General features: G+C 43.6%; 1 protein-coding gene across 2 annotated transcripts in view; it reads right to left on the bottom strand.

Annotated features, from left to right (window-relative positions):
- Positions 1–572: 572 nt before the first annotated feature.
- Positions 573–26794, bottom strand: part of mrpl11 (mitochondrial ribosomal protein L11) — a 240650-nt gene continuing 214428 nt past the window's right edge. For both annotated transcript variants that reach the window (XM_061930246.1, XM_061930245.2), the window contains exons 4-6: positions 26649–26742; positions 21483–21642; positions 573–948 (exon numbers count right to left, since the gene is read on the bottom strand). In XM_061930246.1, the coding sequence (XP_061786230.1) occupies positions 822–948; positions 21483–21642; positions 26649–26742 (381 nt within the window). In that variant the 3' untranslated portion in view covers positions 573–821. The remainder of the gene's footprint in view (positions 949–21482; positions 21643–26648; positions 26743–26794) is intronic.

The raw sequence follows: 26794 nt of genomic DNA, 5'->3' as shown, positions 1-26794 counted from the left end.
CAAGCTCCAGGCATCTTTTCTTTGAACTGTTTTGTGACCGAGGGCAACGGCTGTTTACGACCCCCTCTCCCCTTAGAAACAGCTGTTGCCACATAATCAGGGAAAGTCCAAATAAAAGAGGAGGCGTGCAATCCTTTCGTCAGAGCGTGGTGGAAGACTGCACAAGAGTACAGCCCAGACGTTTCTCCTTATTGAGCGAAATTGAATCCTGTCTCTGTTTAATTCCTTGCTTTTTGTCTGTTTAATAGATGTCATCAGTGTTTGAACCTGACATTTATATTTATTTTCATGATCTTAGCCATTTTTATAGTATGGCCATCACATTTTAGCTTAGGGTCTAAAATAACACTCAAATATTTAAAATTCCTTCGCCTGCACTATTTTATTTAGGTCTCAAAGTTGATGGACTGTGAGAGTGACAACGGGACTTACTGACAAGAAGTCCAGATGCTTCTTTAGGAAATGTTAATAAACCTGTAAAAAAAAAAAAAAAAACATCTTTACATATTCCAGTGTAAAAGTAAGATGGATCATATAAAAATGCACTTAGCAAAACATGGAAAAAGACATAGTGAAGTGTTGGACTGTTTATGCAGTGCTGGCATACAGATCATAAAGCATACAGATCATAAAGCATACAGATCATAAAGCATGTACACAATGATTGTAAATAAGAATGAATGGTCACGTGGTGCAGGGATGTAAAAGAGCACAAGCCCAACAGGCTCAACAGGCCCAACAGGTGCAGTACTTCATGTCACCACTAGATGTCACTAATGTCCCGTGGAAGAGTCCCAAACCAACATGTCCTGCAGCAGAAATCAGAGTGCTGATTTCTTCTTGCTCGCCGCGGCAGCTTCAGCCTCCGCCTCAGCTCTCGCCGCCGCGTCGGCTTGCAATTTCTCCTCCCTCTGCTCCAGGAACACTTTGTACTCGTCTGCTGACAGGCTGGAAGAGACGCCACAAGGAAGGGAAGAGACAAGCAAGCAAATCAAATGGGATCTTCTCTTAAAGGGAAGGCAACTATGGGATTGCACAATTATGGGATTGCAAAAAAATATTTTTTTGTTTTTTTTATATATCATTGTACATTTTTTGTGCTCATTCCAAAATTAACAAGTGTTTAAATGAAGTCACGTGTGTCCTTGATCGTGCTATTCAGAAGTCACAAGTGACCTTCTGGAAAAATCCATCCATCCATTTCTACCCCTTGTCCCTTTCGGGGTCGCGCTTCTGGAAAAATATGACTCTTAATTATATTCTTCAATTTTTATTTTATTCTATTTTCTGCTGGATCTACTCTCTATTTTATGCTGCAGCTGTTACATATACTGGAATATTGTACATGGTCATTGTTATATATTGTACACAAATAATATATCAGTATATATCATATACTGTACATATATTATGTAAATATTACATATATATTATAATAATAATAATAATAATATATTTTATTTGTAAAAAGCACTTTACATTGAGTAAACAACCTCAAAGTGCTACAGTGTATTAAAAAAAATTAAAAAATTAAAAAGATAATACAAAATAAATAAAAATAAAAACTAGAACAGCCAAATAGTTAAAAATAGTATGCATATATCTAAAAACAAGCTTTTTTAAAAAGAAGGGTTTTTAGGCCTTTTTTAAAAGCATCCACAGTCTGTGGTGCCCTCAGGTGGTCAGGGAGAGCGTTCCACAGACTGGGAGCGGCGGAGCAGAAAGCCCGGTCTCCCATTGTTTGTAGCTTTGTCCTCGGACGTTGGAGAAGATTAGCCTGTTCGGAGCGGAGGTGTCGTGTGGAGGATTTGGGGGTGAGCATTTATTTGAGGTAGAGGGGGGCATTTCCATGGAGGCACAATGTTATATATTATATTGCTACTACGGTACATTTTTAGTCTACTTTATACCTGCATTGTCCTTTCCATCCTTACACTTTCCATCCTTTGTAACTGAGCTACTGTGTGGAACAATTTCCCTTGTGGATCAATAAAGTTTGTCTAAGTTAAGTGGCACAAACTCATTTTGCACTTTTATGACAGTTAATGTCAATACTGTCTTCATTGGGAATACATGCTTTATGAAAATGATACCAGATTTTTTGGGACCATAGGGCGCACCGGAAAAAACATCCGACCAGAACTCTCTAATAACTAAAGTTCCTTGGGTGAATAATGTAAACTCACTACACCGGTATGTTTTAGTGCTTTCATGGCGAGTTAACTGACAGATATAAGTAAGAACTTTACACTACTTTATATTAGAAATGGCAACAGTGGAGGATGAATGTCACATAACAAGAAGATAGAGAACGTCGGCGGCACGGACTACAAAGGCGGAAGCGCGCACATTTTCAGGACTTATGCAGATCCCAAATACAGATCAGCAGTTACCAGAAGATAAGAAAAGTTGCTTTTGCATAATATTGTGAAACAAAACACCAGATAATATGTCTTACCTTACACACACACCATAATAATACTATGAAGCTACGAAGTGGTGTGGCTTCATAGCTTACCAAAGTCCTACTAAAACATTTTGATAGATTTTTGAGCGCCGTGTGTAATGTTCTATATTCTCAATGGAACATATAAAATGTTGGCGTTGTTTACTTGAGTCATATTGTAGTCTACACATATCTCTTATGTTTGACTGCCATCTACTGGTCACACTAATCATTTCACCATGTACCCAATTGAATTGCTTTGAGGTTGGTAAGCACAACCAGAATTATTTCGTACATTAGGCGCACCGGGTTATAAGGCGCACTGTCGAGTTTTGAGAAAATGAAAGGATTTTAAGTGTGCCTTATAGTCCGAAAAATACGGTAGTTTAAAAAAAAATGCGAGGGATTCTGGGAAAAATGCAAAGTTACTGATTCAGAAGTTGAAATACGGAGTTAAAACGTGTATGATTGGGAATTGATTTTGATTGTAAAAAGCATATTCTCAAATGTCAACACTAAATTAGTATTCTTACTCTTGATTTTCTTGGTATTCAATAAGTGCATCTAACCTACTTACAGTTTACAACCTTGTCAAATGAGATGAAAGAATGTGTTAATATGATTTCCGAGCTGAATACAAAAATAAATACTAATCATAAATACTGCAAAAGAAGGGACTCACACAAACGGATTAAAAATAAATTTCCATACAATTACACAGTGCTAAAATAAATACATTCTAACTAAATGTATATAAATGTCAATTTAAAGTGCAAATGAAAATATAGCTCCAGCACTTGAGTCATATTTTTTGCGCTTTGGAAACTTCTTTATGACTTTAGCTCCAGACTTCTTCCGTTTGTCTGAGACTGTCATTACTGCCCCAAGTGGTGGAGAAGTGTATGACAACAGAGTACCGCTGCAGCTGAGGAACTGAGTTATGATTTGATGTTTGTTTACCTGCAGCACAAAGAGGAAGGCATTTCATTGAAAGCAGGCGATAATTGGAGAGAGGTTGTTATTTTTAAAAGTTGACAACTCGCTATGCATACCAGGGTTAGGGCATTACCAGGAGTGTACAAAGTAGTGTTGTCGGTACCGGTACCAAAATGTATTTTGATGCTTTTCCGTACTTTTCTAAATAAAGGGGACCACAAAAAATGTCATTATTGGCTTTATTTGAACAAAAAATCTTAGGATACATAAAAAATATGTTTATTATTGTAATTTAGTCCTTAAATAAAATAGTGAACATACTAGACAACTTGTCTTTTAGTAGTAAGTAAACAAACAAAGACTCCTAATTAGTCTGCTGACGTATGCAGTAACATATTGTGTCATTTATACACCTATTATTTTGTACACATTATAAAGGACAAACTGTAAAAATGGATTATTAATCTACTTGTTCATTTACTGTTAATATCTGCTTATTTTCTGTTTTAACATGTTCTATCTACACTTCTGTTAAAATGTAATAATCACTTATTCTTCTCTTCTTTGATACTTTACATTAGTTTTGGATGATACCACACATTTAGGTATCGATCCGATACCAAGTAGTTACAGGATCATACATTGGTCATATTCAAAGTCCTCATGTATCCAGGGACTTATTTACTGACTTTATAAACATAATATAAACTTTGAAAAAACAAAAGAAGATTTTATGATAATAAAAAATATCTATGTAATCATAGTAGTATCGACTGGATACGCACCTGTACTTGGTATCATTACAGTGGATGTCAGGTGTAGATCCACCCATGGCGTTTGTTTACATTGTGACGCCGGTGTTGCATTTTGTCATTTCCCTGCCTTCTCTTTTTTTTGTTATCTGTTTTCTTTCTTCAGTCAATTAGTCCCCAGCGAGACACACCTGCAACTAATCTCCACCCAGGAGTATATAAGCTCGTCACCGACAGCTGGTCCCTGCCGATTATTGTCTCCTGCACCTTCCACGTGCATACGCATGATTCAAGTCGTCCTGCCTGGTATGTGTCTTTTTTTGTTATCTAAATTCCTCACCTCTTTTTATTTGCCTTCTAGCCTTCCTGAGGTGAAGAGGATCTTGTTGGACCTTTTTGTAGAGCTCAGTGCGCCCTGGCCTTTTCCCCCTGCCGACCACTGAAGGACCTGCTTTTGTTTATATATATATTCATGGTGTGCATTTTTGCCCCATCTCCTTTTGTTATACTTTTTGGACTCGTATTAAATTGTTAAACATATTGTAAATCAGCCTTGCCTCCAGTTTCTGCATCCTGGGATCATCTCCTTGATTAAATCCTAACAAAATAATCGGCCATATCATGGATCCCGCAGAGACTGACCCGGTAAAGAGGGCGCTACAACAACAGGCTAATCGACTGGGACAACAGGAGGAACAGTTTGGCGTTCTTGGGGCTTGTGTCAACGCCATGGCGGAACGCCAAGACGCCTGCCTTGACGCATTGGAGAGACAACTAGGAAGCGTACTCACCGCACTGCAGGCGATGACTTCCCCTACGGCCGACCCATCAATCCAGCAGAGACGTCCACTTCCCGCAGATGTTCCGTTGCCTAGCGACACTCCTCCTGCCCCTTGTCCCCCACTCTCCAAGCCTGAGCGCTTCTCCGGCGAGTCAGGTGACGTGCGCCCCTTCCTCACCCAGTGTGAAGTTTATTTTGAACTATTACCCGCGTCCTTTCACACTGAAAGAGCTCGCGTGGCTTTCGTTATGTCCCATATGAGTGGTCGGGCTTCCGCTTGGGCCACCGCAGAATGGGGGCGTCAATCTCCCGTGTGTGCCTCCTACGCCGCGTTTTCCAAAGCCATGGAAAATATCTTTCAACGCGAGATGCCAGGACGGGAGGCAGCACGATCATTACTACGTCTGCAGCAAGGTCAGCGCAGCGTCACAGACTTCGCCATCGAATTTAGAAGGCTGGCTGCTGAAAGCGGATGGCCCACTTCCGCATTGGTGGACGTCTTCTCCCTCGGCTTGGCCGATCGAATCCGGAAGCAGATGATCCCGCTCAAGACTCCTGATAACCTCGATGAGCTCATCGCTTTGGCGGTGGAAATTGAAAATCGCCTCGTAGACTGGGAGAGAGAGAAACTTAGACGGCAAGGACCGCGCACCTCGACATATAGTGGGCGTGGCCAGGGAGGTCATCCAGCTACGTCTGCCCCGATACCCATTGTCGATGCTGGGCCGATATCATGGGAAGATGAACCAATGCAGCTTGGAGGGAATCGTCTCACTCAAGCTGAGAGGGATCGTCGCCGTAGACTTCATCTTTGCCTATATTGCGGAGAGGCTGAGCATCGCGTCACCCACTGTCCTCATCTTCCTGCCCACCGTCGCACTCAAGCTTCACCTCCTCGTCGCACTCAAACTCCACCTCCTCGTCGTACTCTAGTTTCTCCTCCTCGTCGCACTCAAACTCCACCCCCTCGCCGCACCCCAGCTGCACACCCTCCAGCGACCGATCCGGCTCCTCTACTGCCATCTTCAGGTCAGACACTGTCAAGGCTTCAACTCACTGGCGTGCTCTCCTGGGATAAGCATCAAAGTTTGGATATTGTGGCTCTAATTGACTCAGGTTCTGATGACAATTTTATTGATGATTCTGTCATTAAGCGTTTTTCTATACCCGTTGTTAGATTACACAGACCTAGAACAGTCCGATCCCTCGACGGGGGCCACCTGGCGAGCGTCACCCATCAGACCCAGCCGCTAATTCTTAAATTATCTGGTAACCATTTTGAGACTATCAATTTTCTCGTCATTCCCTCTCGTTCGGCTCCTGTGGTGCTCGGGCTTACCTGGCTAGCTAAACACAATCCCCATATTGACTGGGCCAAGACTTCTATTATTAATTGGGGGGTTTTCTGTCATACGCACTGTCTGCGGTCCGCTTGCCCTCGCACAGGTCCCGCACGTGTTATAACCCAGGAGGTCATTGATTTGTCGGTCGTGCCAACTGCTTACCACGTCCTTAAGGAAGTCTTTAGCAAGGACCGCGCGTTGTCGTTACCTCCACACCGTCCCTATGATTGCTGCATTAATATCCTCCCTGGTGCCACACTCCCTTCTTCGCGTCTTTATAACATTTCTAAGCATGAAAGAGATGCACTAGAGGAATATATTACCACGTCACTCGCATCTGGTCTCATTCGTCCCTCTAACTCACCTCTAGCCGCCGTTTTTTTCTTTGTGGAGAAGAAGGATAAGACACTCCGTCCCTGCATCGATTACCGCGCCCTTAATATTATTACTGTTAAAAATAAATATCCTCTCCCGCTTCTCAACTCCACTTTCAACCCATTATACACTGCTAGATACTTCACCAAACTGGACCTCCGCAACGCATATCATTTAATTAGAATTAAGCAAGGAGACGAATGGAAGACTGCATTTAACACTCCACTTGGACATTTCGAATATCAAGTCATGCCTTTTGGCCTCACCAACGCACCGGCCGTTTTTCAAAGCCTAATTAATGATGTTTTGCGCGACATGCTTGACCGCTTTGTGGTCGTCTACTTGGACGATATCCTCGTTTTCTCTCCTACTCTCGAACTTCATGTCCAGCATGTTCGCTTGGTTCTCCAACGCCTTCTTGAGAATCGTCTTTATGTCAAAGCCGAGAAGTGCGTGTTTCACTCAGAGTCTGTTCAATTCTTGGGTTTTATCGTGGAAAGGGGTCAACTACGAGCGGATCCCGCGAAGATCAAGTCGGTGGTTGATTGGCCCACACCCACGTCAAGAAAACACCTCCAGAGGTTTCTAGGTTTTGCTAATTTTTATCGCCGTTTTATCCGCAATTTTAGTCAGGTAGCTGAACCATTAACCAGACTTACTTCCACCAAACTACCCTTTTTGTGGACTTCTGAGACACAAACTTCATTTATTAAACTTAAGTTGCTGTTTACTTCTGCACCAGTACTTGTTCACCCTAACGTTTCCTCTCAATTTTTTGTTGAGGTTGACGCGTCCGACTCCGGCGTGGGAGCTGTTCTCTCCCAGCGCTCCACCTCCGACCAGAGGCTGCACCCCTGTGCCTTCTTCTCACGCCGCCTGACTCCTGCGGAACGCAACTATGACATTGGCAATAGAGAGCTACTCGCCGTGGTTTTAGCGCTGCAAGAATGGAGGCACTGGCTGGAGGGCTCGGAGGCCCCATTTGTGGTGTACACAGACCACAAGAATCTGGCCTACATTCGCACGGCCCAACGGCTCAACCCAAGACAAGCTAGGTGGGCACTATTCCTTGCCCGATTCAACTTCACCATGACCTTCCGCCCCGGTTCCCAGAATGGTAAACCAGACGCCTTATCTAGGATGTACGCCTGCCCGGAGGAAGAGGTAAAGACCGAGACCATCATCCCTCCATCACAAGTGCTGGGAGCGCTACAGTGGGACATCGAGGTTCGCGTGACAGAGGGACTCAAGAACATTTCCTCTCCCAAGAACTGTCCTCAGGGGCGCTTGTTCGTGATCCCAGAGGATAATAATAATAATAATAATAATCCGGAAGTTTTGAACTGGGCCCACAGTTCCAAGGTCGCCTGCCACCCAGGTATTAACCGTACTACCTTCCTCCTATCCCAGCGCTTCTGGTGGCCAACTTTCAGAGCTGATGTTTCAGAATTCGTTTCCGCCTGTTCCACCTGTGCTCGCAATAAAGCTTCACATCGGGCACCTGCAGGTCTCCTGCGGCCACTTCCCATCCCTTCCCACCCGTGGTCCCATGTGGCCTTGGATTTCGTCACAGGACTTCCACCATCTAAGGGCAACACCGTTATTTTAACTTTGGTGGACCGCTTTTCAAAGATGGCCCATTTCATCGCTCTTCCCAAGTTGCCCTCAGCACTCGTCTGCAGATTTGCTGGTACGCCACGTGCTTCGGCTACATGGAATCCCGATGGATGTGGTCTCGGACAGAGGGCCACAATTTTCCTCTGCGGTTTGGAAGGCCTTCTGTAAGTCGTTGGGAGCATCACCGAGCCTTTCTTCTGGTTACCACCCGCAGACTAATGGACAGACTGAGCGCACCAACCAGGATCTGGAAGCTGCCATCCGCTGCGTTTGCCACCAGCAGCCGGCCTCCTGGGCGCTTGGTCTACCTTGGATCGAGTATGCCCACAATACACTCGTAAGCTCTGCTACAGGCATGTCTCCATTTCACTCCGCCTACGGGTACCAACCTCCCGCTTTTCCCTCCCTGGAAGCAGAGATCTCCGTCCCATCTGTGGCTGCCCACCTGCACCGTGCACGGCAAGCCTGGCAGAATACCCGGTCTGCACTGTCACGCACCTCGGAGCGCAACCAGCGTCTTGCTAACCGCCATCGCAGCACAGCACCAGATTACAGGCCCGGTCAGAAAGTATGGCTGTCTTCTCGTGACTTACCTCTCCAGGTGGTATCCAAGAAACTGCAACCACGATACATTGGGCCGTACCCCATTGAGCGAGTCATCAATCCCGCAGTTGTTCAACTATGCCTTCCGGACTCTCTCAAAATACATCCCTCTTTCCACGTCTCTCTACTCAAACCTGTGTCCTCCAGTCCCTTGAGTCCTCCAGAGGTGCCTCCTCCACCTCCCAGACTTATTGATGGCCACCAAGCGTTCACAGTCAAGGCCATTCTCGACGTGAGGAGAAGGGGCAGGGGTTTCCAGTACCTGGTCGACTGGGAGGGTTACAGCCCCGAGGACCGATCCTGGGTCCCGCGTTCCCTTATACTAGACCCTTCACTTTTAACTGCATTTTATGACCGTTTTCCGGAGAAGCCAGGTAAGCCGCCAGGTGGCGTCCATTAAGGGGGGGAGTACTGTTGCATTTTGTCATTTCCCTGCCTTCTCTTTTTTTTGTTATCTGTTTTCTTTCTTCAGTCAATTAGTCCCCAGCGAGACACACCTGCAACTAATCTCCACCCAGGAGTATATAAGCTCGTCACCGACAGCTGGTCCCTGCCGATTATTGTCTCCTGCACCTTCCACGTGCATACGCATGATTCAAGTCGTCCTGCCTGGTATGTGTCTTTTTTTGTTATCTAAATTCCTCACCTCTTTTTATTTGCCTTCTAGCCTTCCTGAGGTGAAGAGGATCTTGTTGGACCTTTTTGTAGAGCTCAGTGCGCCCTGGCCTTTTCCCCCTGCCGACCACTGAAGGACCTGCTTTTGTTTATATATATATTCATGGTGTGCATTTTTGCCCCATCTCCTTTTGTTATACTTTTTGGACTCGTATTAAATTGTTAAACATATTGTAAATCAGCCTTGCCTCCAGTTTCTGCATCCTGGGATCATCTCCTTGATTAAATCCTAACAGCCGGTGAGCTATTCCTCGTCTATTCCTCGTCCTCCAGTTAAGAAACTTACTTAATTTGTCGCCATGGAGACAAGGATTAGTGATTTAGAAGTAGCTAAAACACTGTGCTAGCCATGTGTTAAAGCACCTCTTCCTGAGGGTGTTTCAGTGTTATAACTTCACCTTTATCTTTACTTTTTACACCAAAATGCGTCCATTCTCCCTTTTCTGTCTACACACTGTGTCTGCTTGTAAGTACTCTGTGTGCGTGCGCTGCCGAACATGCTCCTCTGCTCGTAAAACCAACAATGTCGACATGACGAGGACGGTAGGGCGGGGGTGTGGTTGACCGGTACTTTTTAGAGGTGGTATAGTACCGAATATGATTTATTAGTATCACGGTACTATACTAGTACCGGTATACCGTACAACCCTAGTAGAAAGTGGGGCCCAGGGGCCATATTTGGCCTACAGTTCTAAAAAAAAGTTGACATTTTGTTAGAATAATTATGTATAAGTTATCACACAACTCTTATGCTTAAAGGCCGTTGCTATAGTTATTGTCAATTGTGCTGAAGTTGTACTTTTCTATCTGTGCAAAGACACAACTTGTGGTCTTGCTTTGCGAAGTTTTCTCTTATCGGCAGTTTGGTTCCAGACCCTGCCTGATTACAGACATCGAGTACCTCGACGCGGACAAGACGAGTGTTCCATTCTGAATAATCATGTATTGTGTCTACTGGGGGCTGCTTGCAGCCTCAGTGATGTTAATTAGGGACCTCCCAAATAAATAGAGGAGCACGTGGGACTGTACCTTAGAGCATAGGAGGAAACTGTAACTGAGTGTGCAGCCCAATACGTCTCTCCTCATGAGCAAAATTCAACTCTGTCTCTGCTTGATTCCTTCTTCTTGTCTTGTGTAATAGATAGTTCGGTGTTTGAACCCGACACATTTTGATACTAATAATAACACGCTTGTAACCTTCAACACATGTCTTTAAAAATATACATTTTTAGTATATATATATTTTTTTTACAAAATAAAAAAAATATCAAAATGACCCACACATGCTTTGACTGCGGCCCCTCGACGGAAAAAGTTTCAAAACCCCCGTCGTTACCCTTCCTTTTTACAATTTAAAGAGCATTACAAAGTTGATTAGCAAGTATATTACACAACATTTAGGGTTGTACACATATACAATATACATGATTTACATTTGACCAAGGATTAATTAATAGATGTCCGATAATATCGGACTGCTGATATTTTTGGCCGATCAATGCTTTAAAATGTAATATCGGAAATTATCGGTATCGGATTCAAAAAGTAAAATGTATGACTTTTTAAAATGCTGCTGTACGAAGTGGTACAAGGACGTAGGGAGAAGTACAGAGCGCCAATAAACCTTAAAGACACTGCCTTCGCGTGCCGGCCCAGTCACATAATATCTACGGCTTTTCACACACACAAGTGAATGCAAGGCATACTTGGTCAACAGCCATACAGGTCACACTGAGGGTGGCCGTCTAAACAACTTTAACACTGTTCCAAATATGCGCCACACTGTGAGCCCACACCAAACAAGAATGACAAACACATTTCGGGAGAACATCCGCACCGTAACACAACATAAACACAACAGAACAAATACCCAGAATCCCTTGCAGCACTAACTCTTCGGGGACGCTACAATATACACCCCCCGCTACCCCCTACCCCAAAACTCCGCCCCCCCCCCCCAACCTCCTCATGCTCTCTCAGGGAGAGCATGTCCCAAATTCCAAGCTGCTGTTTTGAGGCATGTGAAAAAAAAGAATGCATTTAAATATGGCAGTACCATGTTGGCATTTTTTTTCCATAACTTGATTTGATTTATTTTGAAAAACCTTGTTACAATGTTTAATGCATCCAGCGGGGCATAACAACAAAATTAGGCATAATAATGTGTTAATTGGGACGGCGTGGCGCAGTGGGAGAGTGGCCGTGCGCAACCCGAGGGTCCCTGGTTCAATCCCCACCTAGTACCAACCTCGTCATGTCCGTTGTGTCCTGAGCAAGACACTTCACCCTTGCTCCTGATGGGTGCTGGTTAGCGCCTTGCATGGCAGCTCCCTCCATCAGTGTGTGAATGTGTGTGTGAATGGGTAAATGTGGAAGTAGTGTCAAAGCGCTTTGAGTACCTTGAAGGTAGAAAAGCGCTATACAAGTACAACCCATTTATCATTTATCATTTAATTCCACGACTGTATATATCGGTATTGTATTGTGAATAAATTGAGAACAGGAAGTGAACAAAAGTTGTAGCAACTGTTATGTAAAAGAAAAGGGGTAGGATTAAATGAGCTCTGCTTCTTCCTACTCCTTTTCCAACATGTTGAAAAGACAAACTGGAAATTGTGATGTGTCATGTTGTATGCATGCATGTTCCAAATAAACTCAAACTCAAATCTGACAGCAACTAGCGAACAAACGCCTCCAGAGTGAAGCAATGTCACGTCTAAATCAACAATCCTCGCCTTCATTGCGGCAAATGAACTCATTTTCTCCCAGACGAGGAAGAAGTAATCATGCAACACCGTAGGAAGACATGCCAGCTGCCAACCGCAAGAAAAATCTCCTGAATGTAACCAAAAGTGGGCGGATAGATACAAATATGGTCGACACTACAGTATTTAAATCTATATTTTTTACGGGACGGCGTGGCGCGGGTTGGTAGAGTGGCTGTGCCAGCAACCTGAGGGTTCCTGGTTCGATCCCCAGCTTCTACCAACCTGGTCACGTCCGTTGTGTCCTTGAGCAAGACACTTCACCCTTGCTCCTGATGGGTGGTGGTTAGCACCTTGCATGACAGCTCCCGCCATCAGTGTGTGGATGTGTGTGTGAATGGGTGAATGTGGAAATAGGGTCAAAGCGTATAACCCATTTACCATTTACAAAATTATTGTATTATTTTTGTTATTGTTTACAAACTGAGGATTGTTAGAATAATCATGTATATATATTATCACACAAATGTTATGCTTAAGGGCCTTTGCTACCATCCTTCACATGATCCTCCATATAGTTATTATTTGTATTTTTGCCGTTTTTATCAGTGTTGTGTCCAGACTCGGCCTGCTGACTGCCAAGGCCGAACATCGGGTACCGGGACGCAGACAAAGCAGAGACTGGGCGATAGCACTAGTGTCAACATATATGCATTTTTGTATAATCATATGTTGTGTTCTAACTGGAGTTGTCGAGATTACCCCCTTCCCTCAGCGACAGCTTCAGTGATGTAACAGGGACCTTCCAAATAAATAGAGGAAGCACGTCGGGCTGGACCTTTAGAACGTAGTTTGGATCTGTAACTAGAATACAGTCCAAAACACGTGTCTCCTCGAGCTAAATTGAACCCTGTCTCTGCATAATTCCTTGCTTCTTGTTTGATTAATAGATGTCATCAGTGTTTGAACCTGACAGGATTTAAACCAGAGGCAATAATAAGAAACAATTGCTATTGTAACACTGCTATCTTGTGGTTTTTTTCTGATTAGAATTGCATTCAAACATTGAACCATTCAATGATATTGAAAATTAGAATTGGTATGACCAACACTGCCCCTGTAACTACCGTATTTTCCGGACTATAAGGCGCACTTAAAGGGGAACATTATCACAATTTCAGAATGGTTAAAACCATTAAAAATCAGTTCCCAGTGGCTTTTTTTATTTTTCGAAGTTTTTTTTAAAAATTTTACCCATCACGCAATATCCCTAAAAAAAGCTTCAAAGTGCCTGATTTTAACCATCGTTATATACACCCGTCCATTTTCCTGTGACGTCACATAGTGAAGCCAACACAAACAAACATGGCGGAAAGAACAGCAAGCTATAGCGATATTAGCTCGGATTCAGACTCGGATTTCAGCGGCTTAAGCGATTCAACAGATTACGCATGTATTGAAACGGATGGTTGTAGTGTGGAGGCAGGTAGCGAAAACGAAATTGAAGAAGAAACTGAAGCTATTGAGCCATATCGGTTTGAACCGTATGCAAGCGAAACCGACGAAAACGACACGACAGCCAGCGACACGGGAGAAAGCGAGGACAAATTCGGCGATCGCCTTCTAACCAACGATTGGTATGTGTTTGTTTGGCATTAAAAAAAACTAACAACTATGAACTAGGTTTACAGCATATGAAATACATTTGGCAACAACATGCACTTTGAGAGTGCAGACAGCCCAATTTTCATCAATTAATATATTCTGTAGACATACCCTCATCCGCGCTCTTTTCCTGAAAGCTGATCTGTCCAGTTTTGGAGTTTATGTCAGCAGGCCAGGGAAGCTAGGGTCGATTAGGGGTTTAGCTCGCTCGCCTTTCGGGAACAAACTGCCGCCATTGCTTGCCGTGCTATCGAGGTCCTTTGTCCCTGAATTGCTCACACACTCCGGCAGATTCAATGGGGGTCTGGCGGCAGATTTCTTTGACTTTATCGTTGGAAATGCATCTGCTTTGAGTGTCGCAGGATATCCACACATTCTTGCCATATAAGTCGTAGCATAGCGTTCGTCGGTAAAGTGTGCGGAACAAACGTCCAATTTCTTGCCACTTTCGCATCTTTGGGCCACTGGTGCAACTTGAATCCGTCCCTGTTCGTGTTGTTACACCCTCCGACAACACACCGACGAGGCATGATGTCTCCAAGGTACGGAAAACAGTCAGAAAAACGGAAAATAACAGAGCTGATTTGACTCGGTGTTTGAGAAAATGGCGGATTGCTTCCCGATGTGACGTCACGTTGTGACGTCATCGCTCCGAGAGCGAATATTAGAAAGGCGTTTAATTGGCCAAAATTCACCCATTTAGAGTTCGGAAATCGGTTAAAAAAATATATGGTCTTTTTTCTGCAACATCAAGGTATATATTGACGCTTACATAGGTCTGGTGATAATGTTCCCCTTTAATATGCTTTCATTTTCTCAAAAAATCGCCAGTGCGCCTTATAAACCGGTGCGCCAAATGTACGGAGTAATTCTGGTTGTGCTTACCGACCTCGGAGATATTTTATTTGGCACATGGTGTAATGACTAGTGTGACCAGCAGATGGCAGTCACACATAAGAGATAGGTGTAGAATGCAATATGACTCAAGTAAACAACACCAAAACTTTAAATGTTCCATTGAAAATGAAAAACATTACACACGGCGCTCAAAAATCTGTCAAAAATGTTTTAGTATGACTTTAAAGCCGCTCTGCTCGATGGATTGTCGGCCCTTTACGGCTACCGTAGTCAGAGATACGAGTATTACTATGGTGTGTGTATAAGGACCGCAAAATGGCACCCATTAGCAGACATATTATCTGTTGTTTTGTTTCACAATATTATGCAAAAGCAACTTTTCATACCTTCTGGTACCTGCTGATCTGTATTTGGGATCTGCATAAGTCCTGAAAATGTGCGCAGGTCCGCCACTGTAGTCGATAAGCTTCTTCTTTTTCACTATCATCTTTATTCATCATCATTGTTGCCATTTCTAATATAAAGTAGTGTAAAGTTCTTACTTATATCTGTCAGTAAACACGCCATGAAAGCACTAAAACATACCCGTGTAGTGAGTTTACATTATTCACCCAAGGAACTTTAGTTATTAAAGAGTTACGGTCGGACGTTTTTTCGCGGGACACATTTGAAGTGAAGTGTGTGAAGCGAATTATATTTATATAGCGCTTTTCTCTAGTGACTCAACGCGCTTTTACAAACCCTGTTTCCATATGAGTTGGGAAATTGTGTTGGATGTAAAAATAAACGGAATACAAGGATTGCAAATCCTTTTCAACCCATATTCAGTTGAATATGCTACAAAGACAAGATATTTGATGTTCAAACTCATAAACATTTTTTTTTTTGCAAATAATCATTAACTTTAGAATTTGATGCCAGCAACACGTGACAAAGAAGTTGGGAAAGGTGGCAATAAATACTGATAAAGTTGAGGAATGCTCATCAAACACTTATTTGGAACAGCCCACAGGTGAACAGGCAAATTGGGAACAGGTGGGTGCCATGATTGGGTATAAAAGTAGATTCCATGAAATGCTCAGTCATTCACAAACAAGGATGGGGCGAGGGTCACCACTTTGTCAACAAATGCGTGAGCAAATTGTTGAACAGTTTAAGAAAAACCTTTCTCAAGCAGCTATTGCAAGGAATTTAGGGATTTCACCATCTACGGTCCGTAATATCATCAAAGGGTTCAGAAAATCTGGAGAAATCACTGCACGTAAGCAGCTGAGCCCGTGGCCTTCGATCCCCCAGGCTGTACTGCATCAACAAGCGACATCAGTGTGTAAAGGATATCACTACATGGGCTCAGGAACACTTCAGAAACCCACTGTCAGTAACTACAGCTGGTCGCTACATCTGTAAGTGCAAGTTAAAACTCTCCCATGCAAGGCAAAAACCGTTTATCAACAACACCCAGAAACGCCGTCGGCTTCGCTGGGCCTGAGCTCATCTAAGATGGACTGATACAAAGTGGAAAAGTGTGCTTTGGTCTGACGAGTCCACATTTCAAATTGTTTTTGGAAACTGTGGACGAAAGAGGAAAAGAACCATCCGGATTGTTATAGGCGCAAAGCTGAAAAGCCAGCATGTGTGATGGTATGGGGGTGTATTAGTGCCCAAGACATGGGTAACTTACACATCTGTGAAGGCGCCATTAATGCTGAAAGGTACATACAGGTTTTGGAGCAACATATGTTGCCATCCAAGCAACGTTATCATGGACGCCCCTGCTTATTTCAGCAAGACAATGCCAAGCCACGTGTTACATCAACGTGGCTTCATAGTAAAAGAGTGCGGGTACTAGACTGGCCTGCCTGTAGTCCAGACCTGTCTCCCATTGAAAATGTGTGGCGCATTATGAAGCCTAAAATAGCACAACGGAGACCCCCGGACTGTTGAACAACTTAAGCTGTACATCAAGCAAGAATGGGAAAGAATTCCACTTGAGAAGCTTAAAAAATGTGTCTCCTCAGTTCTCAAACGTTTACTGAGTGTTGTTAAAAGGAAAGGCCATGTAACACAGTGGTGAACATGCCCTTTCCCAACTACTTTGGCACGTGTTGCAGCCATGAAATTCTAAGTTAATATTTGCAAAAAAAAAATAAAGTTTATCAGTTTGAACATCAAATATGTTGTCTTTGTAGCATATTCAACTGAATATGGGTTGAAAAGGATTTGCAAATAATTATATTCCGTTTATATTTACATCTAACACAATTTCCCAACTCATATGGAAACGGGGTTTGTACATAGTGAAACCCAATATCTAAGTTACGTTTAAACCAGTGTGGGTGGCACTGGGAGCAGGTGGGTGAAGTGTCTTGCCCAAGGACACAACGGCAGTGACTAGGATGGCGGAAGCGGGGATCGAACCTGGAACCCTCAAGTTGCTGGCACGGCCACTCTACCAACCGAGCAATACCGCCCCATTTCGGGCCTTGTTGTTGCACTAGTGAGCCACAGATGAGGAGATGCTGCTCCGTTATTGATTGAAGTAAAGTCTGAATGTCATTAAAACAGTTAGCGCCTTTTTTTGACACTTCTTCCACTCCTGTCCTTGCACGCTACACCGCTACAACAAAGATGACGGCGAGAAGACGCTGTCGAAGGTGAGCCACGTAAATAAGACCGCCCACAAAAAAGCGACTTGAAGATGATGTGTAAAACATCATCTATGCAACATTTCGACCAAAAAAACACCATCACATGTTATGTAGACCACAAGGAAGTGTTTTACATTTAGACAATAATGCGCCTTATAATCCGGTGCGCCTTATATATGAAAAAAGACCGAAAATAGACCATTCATCGGCAGTGCGCCTTATAATCCGGTGCGCCCTATGGTCCCCAAAATATGGTACTTGATATTGTATCAATACCCAAATGTGTAGTATTGCCCAAAACTAATGTAAAGTATCCAAACAACCGAATAATGAATGATTATTACATTTGAACAGAAGTATAGATAGAAACATGTTTTAACAGAAAGTAAGCAGCTATTACAGTCAAATAGCAAGTCAATTAATAATAGTTTTGAGAAAATAATACCAAATTATTACCTTTGTAGCCTGTTTTGAAATGGTTCTATTAGCATGAACATGCCAAACATTACACTGTGATATACATTGTTATTGCAAGAGGCTGCAATATATCGGGCTATAGATTTTAGGCCACATAGAACCAATAATTCAATAGAGGCAAGAGCAAACTGCTCAGGACTCGGCAACTATAAGAGATTCCGCAATTATAACGAAAAGCAGAGTTAATTGGAGCATTTACTGTCATTTTCAGAGAAGCTTAAATCTTCATGTTTTTATGACAATTGGCCTATTAGGTGGACTCGTAATTATTTCCAATCATCTTCATTTTACTTCATTCTACAGCAGCGCAAATGAGATACTAACACATTATTCCTCCTGAGTTGAACTCAAAGATGTAAAACTTTGACTAAAAGACTTATTCCTCTCAAGTATTGTTGACAAATCTGTCTAAAGCTGTGTTAGTGAGCATTTTATTCTTTGCCAAGATAATCCATCCCTCCTCACAGGTGTGGCATATCAGGATGCTGATGACACAGCATGATTATTGCACAGGTGTGCCTTAGGCTGCCCACAATAAAAGGCCACTCTGAAATGTGCAGTTTTATCACACAGCACAATGCCACAGATGTCGCAAGTTTTGAGGGAGCGTGCAGTTGGGCATGCTGACTGCAGGAATGTCTACCAGAGCTGTTGCGAGTCAATTGAAAGTAAATGTCTCTACCATAAGCCGCCTCCAAAGGCGTTTCAGAGAATTTGGCAGTACATCCAACCGGCCTCACAACCACAGTACATGTGTAACCACACCAGCTCAGGACCTCCACATCCAGCAGGTGCACCTCCATGATCGCCTGAGACCAGACTGAACCCCAGGAAGAATAGTCTCCACTGCGGTGTAGACTAATGGGGATCCTTAATAAACTAAACCAGCCACCCGGACAGCTGCTGCAACAATTTTTTGGCACAACCAAAGAATGTCTGCACAAACTGTGAGAAACCGTCTCAGGGGAGCTCGTCTGCATGTTTGTCGTCCTCATGGGGGTCTCGACCTGACTGCAGTTCGTCATCGTAACCGACTTGAGTGGGCAAATGCTCACATTCGATGGCGTCTGACACATTGGAGAGGTGTTCTCTTCACGGATGAATCTCGGTTTTCACTGTTCAGGGCAGATGGCAGACAACGTGTGGGAGAGCGGTTTTGTGATGTATGTTATGGACAACGAACGCAGGTGTATTTTATTGATGGCATTTTGAATGCACAGAGATACCGTGACGAGATCCCGAGGCCCATTGTTGTGCCACTCACCCGAGACTAACACCTCATGTTGCAGCATGACAATGCACGGCCCCATGTTGCAAGGATCTGTACACAATTCCTGGACGCTGAAAACATCCCAGTCCTCAATCAACAACCTGGTCAACTATGCCAAGGAGATGTGTTGCACTGCTTCAGGTAAATGGTGGTCACACCAGATACTGACTGACCCCAAGACCCCAATAAAGCAAAACTGCACATTTCAGAATGGCCTTTTATTGTGGACAGCCTAAGGCGCACCTGTGCAATAATCATGCTGTTTCATCAGCATCTTGATATGTCACACCTGTGAGGTGGGATGGATTATCTTAGCTAAGAAATAATGCTCACTAACACAGATTTAGACACATTTGTAAACAATCTTTGAGAGGAATCGGTCTTTTGTGTATATGGTAAAAGTTTTACATCTTTGAGTAAATGGGGGAAAAAACAAAAGTGTTGCATTTATATATTTTTTTCATGATATTTATTCCTTACTTAAGGGGTGGCCAAAGTGAGGCCCGGGGCTATTTGCTGTGCGCAGTTTGTTTTTTTATTGGCCCGCGTTATAGTCCACAGATGAAAATGAATACTGTACAACACACATTGGAGCATTTCGCAGACAAGATAAATCGCCAAAATTCCACCCCCGCCAGGTAGCATCCATGAAATAGGCACATTTTGGCCAGGATACTGTGGAGAATGCATAAATTTTTGATATAACATTGTATTGTGTGATCATGCTTTTTGATACTTTTCCACTCTGGAGATGTTTGTGCGGCCGGTATACTTATATTATCTGCTGTTGATTTCCATATTTGGTCTTCGAGCGTCCAGTGTCTTGCACAAACATGATGAATCACTCCTCAAAAGGGAGGTTTGAGCCAGTTCTGTTCTGTGAAGGACACAGTCCCTCTTCTTATCAGCAGGTGCATCCCTCTCTGTAAGGAGGGGGGGGGGGCTGCCCTCTCACTCATTTTAGACCTCTCTGGGCCATGCTATGGTTGCGTTGTAAGGGCTGGTCTCCTAAAGCTTTAGTAAAACTTGGTCAAGTACTATTTTGTCTCGGTGGTCTCGTTTACTCAACATATCCATCCATCCATTTATTTTCTTCCACTTATCCGAGGTCGGGTTGCGGGGGAAGCTGCTTAAACAGAGAAGCCCAGACTTCCCTCTCCCCAGCCACTTCGTCCAGCTCCTCCCGGGGAATCCCGAGGCGTTCCCAGGCCAGCTGGGAGACATAGTCTTCCCAACGTCTCCTGGGTCTTCCCCTTGACCTCCTCCCTAGGGAGGCGTTCGGGTGGCATCCTGAGCAGACGCCCGAACCACATAATCTGACTCCTCTCCATGTGGAGGAGCAGCGGCTTTACTTTGAGCTCCTCCCGGATGGCAGAGCTTCTCACCCTATCTCTAAGGGAGATCCCCGCCACCCGGCGGAGGAAACTCATTTCGGACGCTTGTACTCGTGATCTTGTCCTTTCGGTCATAACCCAAAGCTCATGACCATAGCTGAGGATAGGAAAGTAGATTGACCGGTAAATTGAGAGCTTTGCCTTCCGGCTCAGCTCCTTCTTCACCACAACGGATCGATACAGCGTCCGCATTACTGAAGACACCGCACCGATCCGCCTGTCGAGCTCACGATCCACTCTTCCCTCACTCGTGAACAAGACTCCGAGGTACTTGAATTTCTCCACTTGGGGCAAGATCTCCTCCCCAACTTGGAGATGGTACTCCACCCTTTCCCGGGCGAGAACCATGGACTCGGACTTGGAGGTGCTGATTCTCATCCCAGTCGCTTCACACTCGGCTGCGAACCGATCCAGTGAGAGCTGAAGATCTTGGCCAGATGAAGCCATCAGGACTACATCATCTGCAAAAAGCAGAGACCTAATCCTGCAGCCACCAAACCGGATCCCCTCAACGCCCTGACTGCGCCTAGAAATTCTGTCCATAAAAGTTATGAACAGAATAGGTGACAAAGGGCAGCCTTGGCGGAGTCCAACCCTCACTGCAAACGTGTCCGACTTACCTCCGGGAATGCGGACCAAGCTCTGACACTGATCATACAGGGAGCGGACCGCTACTCAACATATATGTCATCCAAAACAACTTGGGAGTGACCACTGTGTTTTATTCACTGGTCACGCAACAATACACATGCAACATTTGATAGGTCTTTTCATTCTGTCAAAAGGCCTAAAGAAGATGCAGTAAACTAATAGTGAGGAATATCTCTGAACTTTTCTGACCTCTTGTGGCCATGTTGACGCATGACAGCTCAGGTCAAACACGGTATTTACTGGGTCAATCTTAGAGCTGCTAAAGATAACAAGGAGAACAACTTACTCTTTCACGATCTTGATGCCCAGGGTCTTGGCCGTCCCGATGATGCTCTTGACCACGTTCTCCAAGGAGGTGTTCCTTATTTTGAAGCACTCGTCCTGGCCTTTGATCTGGGCGATTTCATACACTGCTCGCAGCGTCACCATCCCTGCGGTCTCGTGGCCTTCGCGAACATTAAAAGACGGTTGGTGGTGTTACAAGTCAACAATGGCATGAAGTAGCCTACGTATTCCTTAAAGGGGAACATTATCACCAGACCTATGTAAGCGTCAATATACACCTTGATGTTGCAGAAAAAAGACCATAAATTTTTTAAACCGATTTCCGAACTCTAAATGGGTGAATTTTGGCCAATTAAACGCCTTTCTAATATTCGCTCTCGGAGCGATGACGTCACAACGTGGCGTCACATCAAGAAGCAATCCGCCATTTTCTCAAACACATTACAAACACAGAGTCAAATCAGCTCTGTTATTTTCCATTTTTTCGACTGTTTTCCGTACCTTGGAGACATCATGCCTCGTCGGTGTGTTGTCGGAGGGTGTAACAACACGAACAGGGACGGATTCAAGTTGCACCAGTGGCCCAAAGATGCGAAAGTGGCAAGAAATTGGACGTTTGTTCCGCACACTTTACCGACGAAGGCTATGCTACGACAGCACTTCTACATTTTTTATATTTTTATATATTTGCACATTGTTTTTCTAGCATGCACACATCGCACTGTATGGAATGGCCTCAATCTCGTTACCTTGCGTAATGACAATAAAGCTGATTCTGATTCTGATTCTGAGATGGCAAGAATGTGTGGATATCCTGCGACACTCAAAGCAGATGCATTTTCAACGATAAAGTCAAAGAAATCTGCCGCCAGACCCCCATTGAATCTGCCGGAGTGTGTGAGCAATTCAGGGACAAAGGACCTCCGTAGCACGGCAAGCAATGGCGCCAGTTTGTTCCCGCAGACGAGCGAGCTAAACCCCCTATCGACCCTAGCTTCCCTGGCCTGCTGACATCAACTCCAAAACTGGACAGATCAGCTTTCAGGAAAAGAGCGCGGATGAGGGTATGTCTACAGAATATATTAATTGATGAAAACTGGGCTGTCTGCACTCTCAAAGTGCATGTTGTTGCCAAATGTATTTCATATGCTGTAAACCTAGTTCATAGTTGTTAGTTTCCTTTAATGCCAAACAAACACATACCAATCGTTGGTTAGAAGGCGATCGCCGAATTCGTTCTCGCTTTCTCCCGTGTCGCTGGCTGTCGTGTCGTTTTGGTCGGTTTCGCTTGCATACGGTTCAAACCGATATGGCTCAATAGCTTCAGTTTCTTCTTCAATTTCGTTTTCGCTACCTGCCTCCACACTACAACCATCCGTTTCAATACATTCGTAATTTGTTGAATCGCTTAAGCCGCTGAAATCCGAGTCTGAATCCGAGCTAATGTCGCTATAGCTTGCTGTTCTTTCCGCCATGCTTGTTTGTGTAGGCTTCACTATGTGACGTCACAGGAAAATGGACGGGTGTATATAACGATGGTTAAAATCAGGCACTTTGAAGCTTTTTTTAGGAATATTGCGTGATGGGTAAAATTTTGAAAAAAACTTCGAAAAATATAATAAGCCACTGGGAACTGATTTTTAATGGTTTTAACGATTCTGAAATTGTGATAATGTTCCCCTTTAAAAACAAGGCAAAGGTCTAATTTTTTAACAAGTATATTTCATATGTTTGGCCACGGTAACATCACACACAGTTTGAACAGTAACACTGTGTTAAAATATGGGAAAAATCAAACACTGTACTTTAATCAAGCGATTCTTTGGCGTACCACTAGATCAGGGGTCGGCAACCTTTACCAGTCAAAGAGCCATTTTGACCAGTTTCACAAATTATAGAAAACAATGGGAGCCACAAAAATTTTTTGAAATTTAAAATGAAATAACACTGCATACAAAGTTTTTTTTTTTGCTTGGTGCTATGTATAAACCAGGGGTCTCAGACAAGCTGCCCACACCTTAATATGGATTTTGAACGCTGGTGCGGCACGCGGGTTTTATATGAATGGCACTTGACAGCGTCATGCGTGCCGTGATGGTACAGCATATAGCACCCACTACATCCAGCGTGCCTGATCAGCCACACGTTGTATGGGGCTTCCACTTGCTCATGTAGGTGACAGCAAGGCATACTTGGTCAACAACCACACAGGTTACACTGACGGTGGCGGTATAAAAAAAACTTTAACACTCTTACTAATAATGCGCCACACTGTGAACCCACACCAAACAAGAATGACAAACACATTTCGGGAGAACATCTGCACCGTAACACAACATAAACACAACAGGACAAATACCCAGAATCCCATGCAGCCCTAACTCTTCCGGGATACATTATACACCCCCGCTACCAAACCCCGCCCACCTCAACCGACGCACAGAGGGGGGGTGTGATGTGTGAGGGAGCAGGGTTGGGGTGGGGGCGGGGTTTGTATAATGTAGCCCGGAAGAGTCAAGGCTGCAATGGATTCTGGGTATTTGTTCTGTTGTGTTTATGTTGTGTTAAGGTGCAGATGTTCTCCCGAAATGTGTTTGTCATTCTTGTTTGGTTTTGGTTCAAAGTGTGGCGCATTATTAGTAAGAGTGTTAAAGTTGTTTTATATGGCCACCGTCAGTGTAACCTGTGTGGCTGTTGACCAAGTATGCCTTGCTGTCACGTACAAGTGCAATCAGAAGATGCATGCTGCATAACAAGTGGTTGGGCTGGCACTCTGTTAATACACATTGTAAAGGGCGCCAAATGCTGTACCATCATGGTGCGCCCTTATTATAACTGTAAGGGTGAAAATCGGTGAATATCAATTCTGCGAGAGGCACTGAAATCCGGGAGTTTCCCGGGAAAACCGGGGCGTTCGGCAAGTAAGCTGCTGAGCCGCATCAGAGTGATCAAAGAGCCGCATGCGGCTCCGGAGCCGCGGGTTGCCGACCCCTGCACTAGATGGAGCCATACCACAGTTTGGTAATTGCATTCACTTTACCTTATTGCGTCCTGATGCGATTTAGATATCAAATATCGGTCTGATATCAGTATCGGATGATGTCGGTTTGCATTTGAAAGCTCTGATACAGGCAGTCCTGCCTCGTGTTTACTTGTGCAAAACTGGACAGCCCGGGGTAACGTCGATGTGTCCCCCAATAAACACACAAGGTTGCCGTTTTCCCGTATTTCAGTCACGCCATTCACAAAAAGGTAAACATTGTAGGCTATAAGCTACTAGTAGGTAGTGTCCTGAATAGAACAGTATTGCGGTCTAAAACATGATATTTGGCAATATTAGCAAGTATCAAATACTTATAGTTGTATATAGTGTTGTCCCGATACCAATATATGGGTACCGGTACCAAAATTTATTTCGATACTTTTCAATCCTTTTTTTTTTATAAATAAAGGGGACCACAAAAAATTTCATTATTGGCTTTATTTGAACAGAAAATCTTAAAGGTACATGAAACATATGTTTATTATTGCAATTTAGTCCTTAAATAAAATAGTGAACATACTAGAAAACTTGTCTTTTAGTAGTAAGTAAACAAACAAAGACTCCTAATTAGTCTGCTGACGTATGCAGTAACATATTGTGTCATTTATCTACCTATTATTTTGTACACATTATAAAGGACAAACTGTAAAAATTGATTATTAATCTACTTGTTCATTTACCGTTAATATATGCTTATTTTCTGTTTTAAAATGTTCTATCTACACTTCTGTTAAAATGTAATAATCACTTATTCTTCTCTTCTTTGATACTTTACATTAGTTTTGGATGATACCACACATTTGGGTATCGATTCGATACCAAGTAGTTACAGGATCATACATTGGTCATATTCAAAGTCCTCATGTATACAGGGACATATTTCCTGACTTTATAAACATAATATACATTTTAAAAAACAAAAGAAGATTTTGTGTTGCAAAAAAATATCGCCGTAATCATAGTAATATCGACTAGATACGCTATTGTACTTGGTATCATTACAGTGGATGTCAGGTGTAGATCCACCCATGGCGTTTGTTTACATTGTGACGCCGGTGAGCTATTGTATCCTCCTACGGTGTGTTGTGAAGAATGTCTAGCTATTCCTCGTCCTCCAGTGATAATAATACTTGTAAGAAACGTACTTTATTTGTCGCCATGGAGGCGAGGATTAGTGATTTAGAAGTAGCTAAAACACTGCAGACTGCGGATGGACTTTAGCCAGTGTTATAACTTCACCTTTATCTTTACTTTTTACGCCAAAATGCGTCTGTGGAGGGAGATGTGGCCAGTGCTGCCTGCAGGAGCAAAGGTCACCGCCTCTGTCTTTGGTGCTGAGGACAGAGCACCATCAGACGGGGGCGTGGCAGTGCTGACGGCGAGACACAGCTGGCAGGTGATTAGATTTCACAGGTGGTACGTGTTAATCTAATCATCTGTTGTCTTTAACAGTAAGTGGCCTGGAGCAGGAGTGAGAGAGGATACGGAGAACGTTACTGAAAGCGGGAGAAAGATTTTGATTAAAAAAAAACTATGTACATTAAAAACTTTGTTAAAAACTGCACGCTTGGCTCCTGTGCCGTGTCTACAGTGGAACTGCAAGGAAGCAACTTCCACAGCGTCCATTCTCCCTTTTCTGTCTACACACTGTGTCTGCTTGTAAGTACTCTGTGTGCGCGCACTGCCGAACATGCTCCTCTGCTCGTAAAACCAGCAATGTCATGACGTGATGACGACGGGGGGGAGGGGTCGGTACTTTTTAGAGGCGGTATAGTACCGAATATGATTCATTAGTATCGCACTACTATACTAGTCCCGGTAGTTGTATATTACTTACAGATACAATGTCTGCAAGGTACAAGGTTATTAGAAAATACCCAGTAACAACTTCATTTAACTGCCGGATGAATTATTGTGACCACTAGGTATCGCCCAAAAAAAATTACCACTCCACTTTGATTAAAGACAGCATAAGTATACTCCAGTTAATAAATAAGTTAGTGTTTTTATACCTATAAATGCTCTCTCTTTAAGTCATTTCACATGGTAAAACCTGGTTTAACATTCCACACTACAAAAATAATAAGAATATTGTGTTGATATTGTGTTAGCGAGACATCTCACCTGTCTTTGCAGCACCTTTGGCGATGCCCGCTGCTTGCTTGAGAAAATAGGAGACTGTGGGCTGGCCAATGCGAAGGTCGTAGGTCCGATCAGGCTGGGGGACACCAAGGGGGATATCAGTTAGGTGATTTCACGGTCTGGTCATT

Source organism: Nerophis lumbriciformis, linkage group LG36 (assembly GCF_033978685.3).
Source record: "Nerophis lumbriciformis linkage group LG36, RoL_Nlum_v2.1, whole genome shotgun sequence".
NCBI classification, from domain to species: domain Eukaryota; kingdom Metazoa; phylum Chordata; class Actinopteri; order Syngnathiformes; family Syngnathidae; genus Nerophis; species Nerophis lumbriciformis.
Note: the sequence above shows the minus strand (reverse complement) of the source record. Positions and strands in the feature narration are given on the sequence as shown.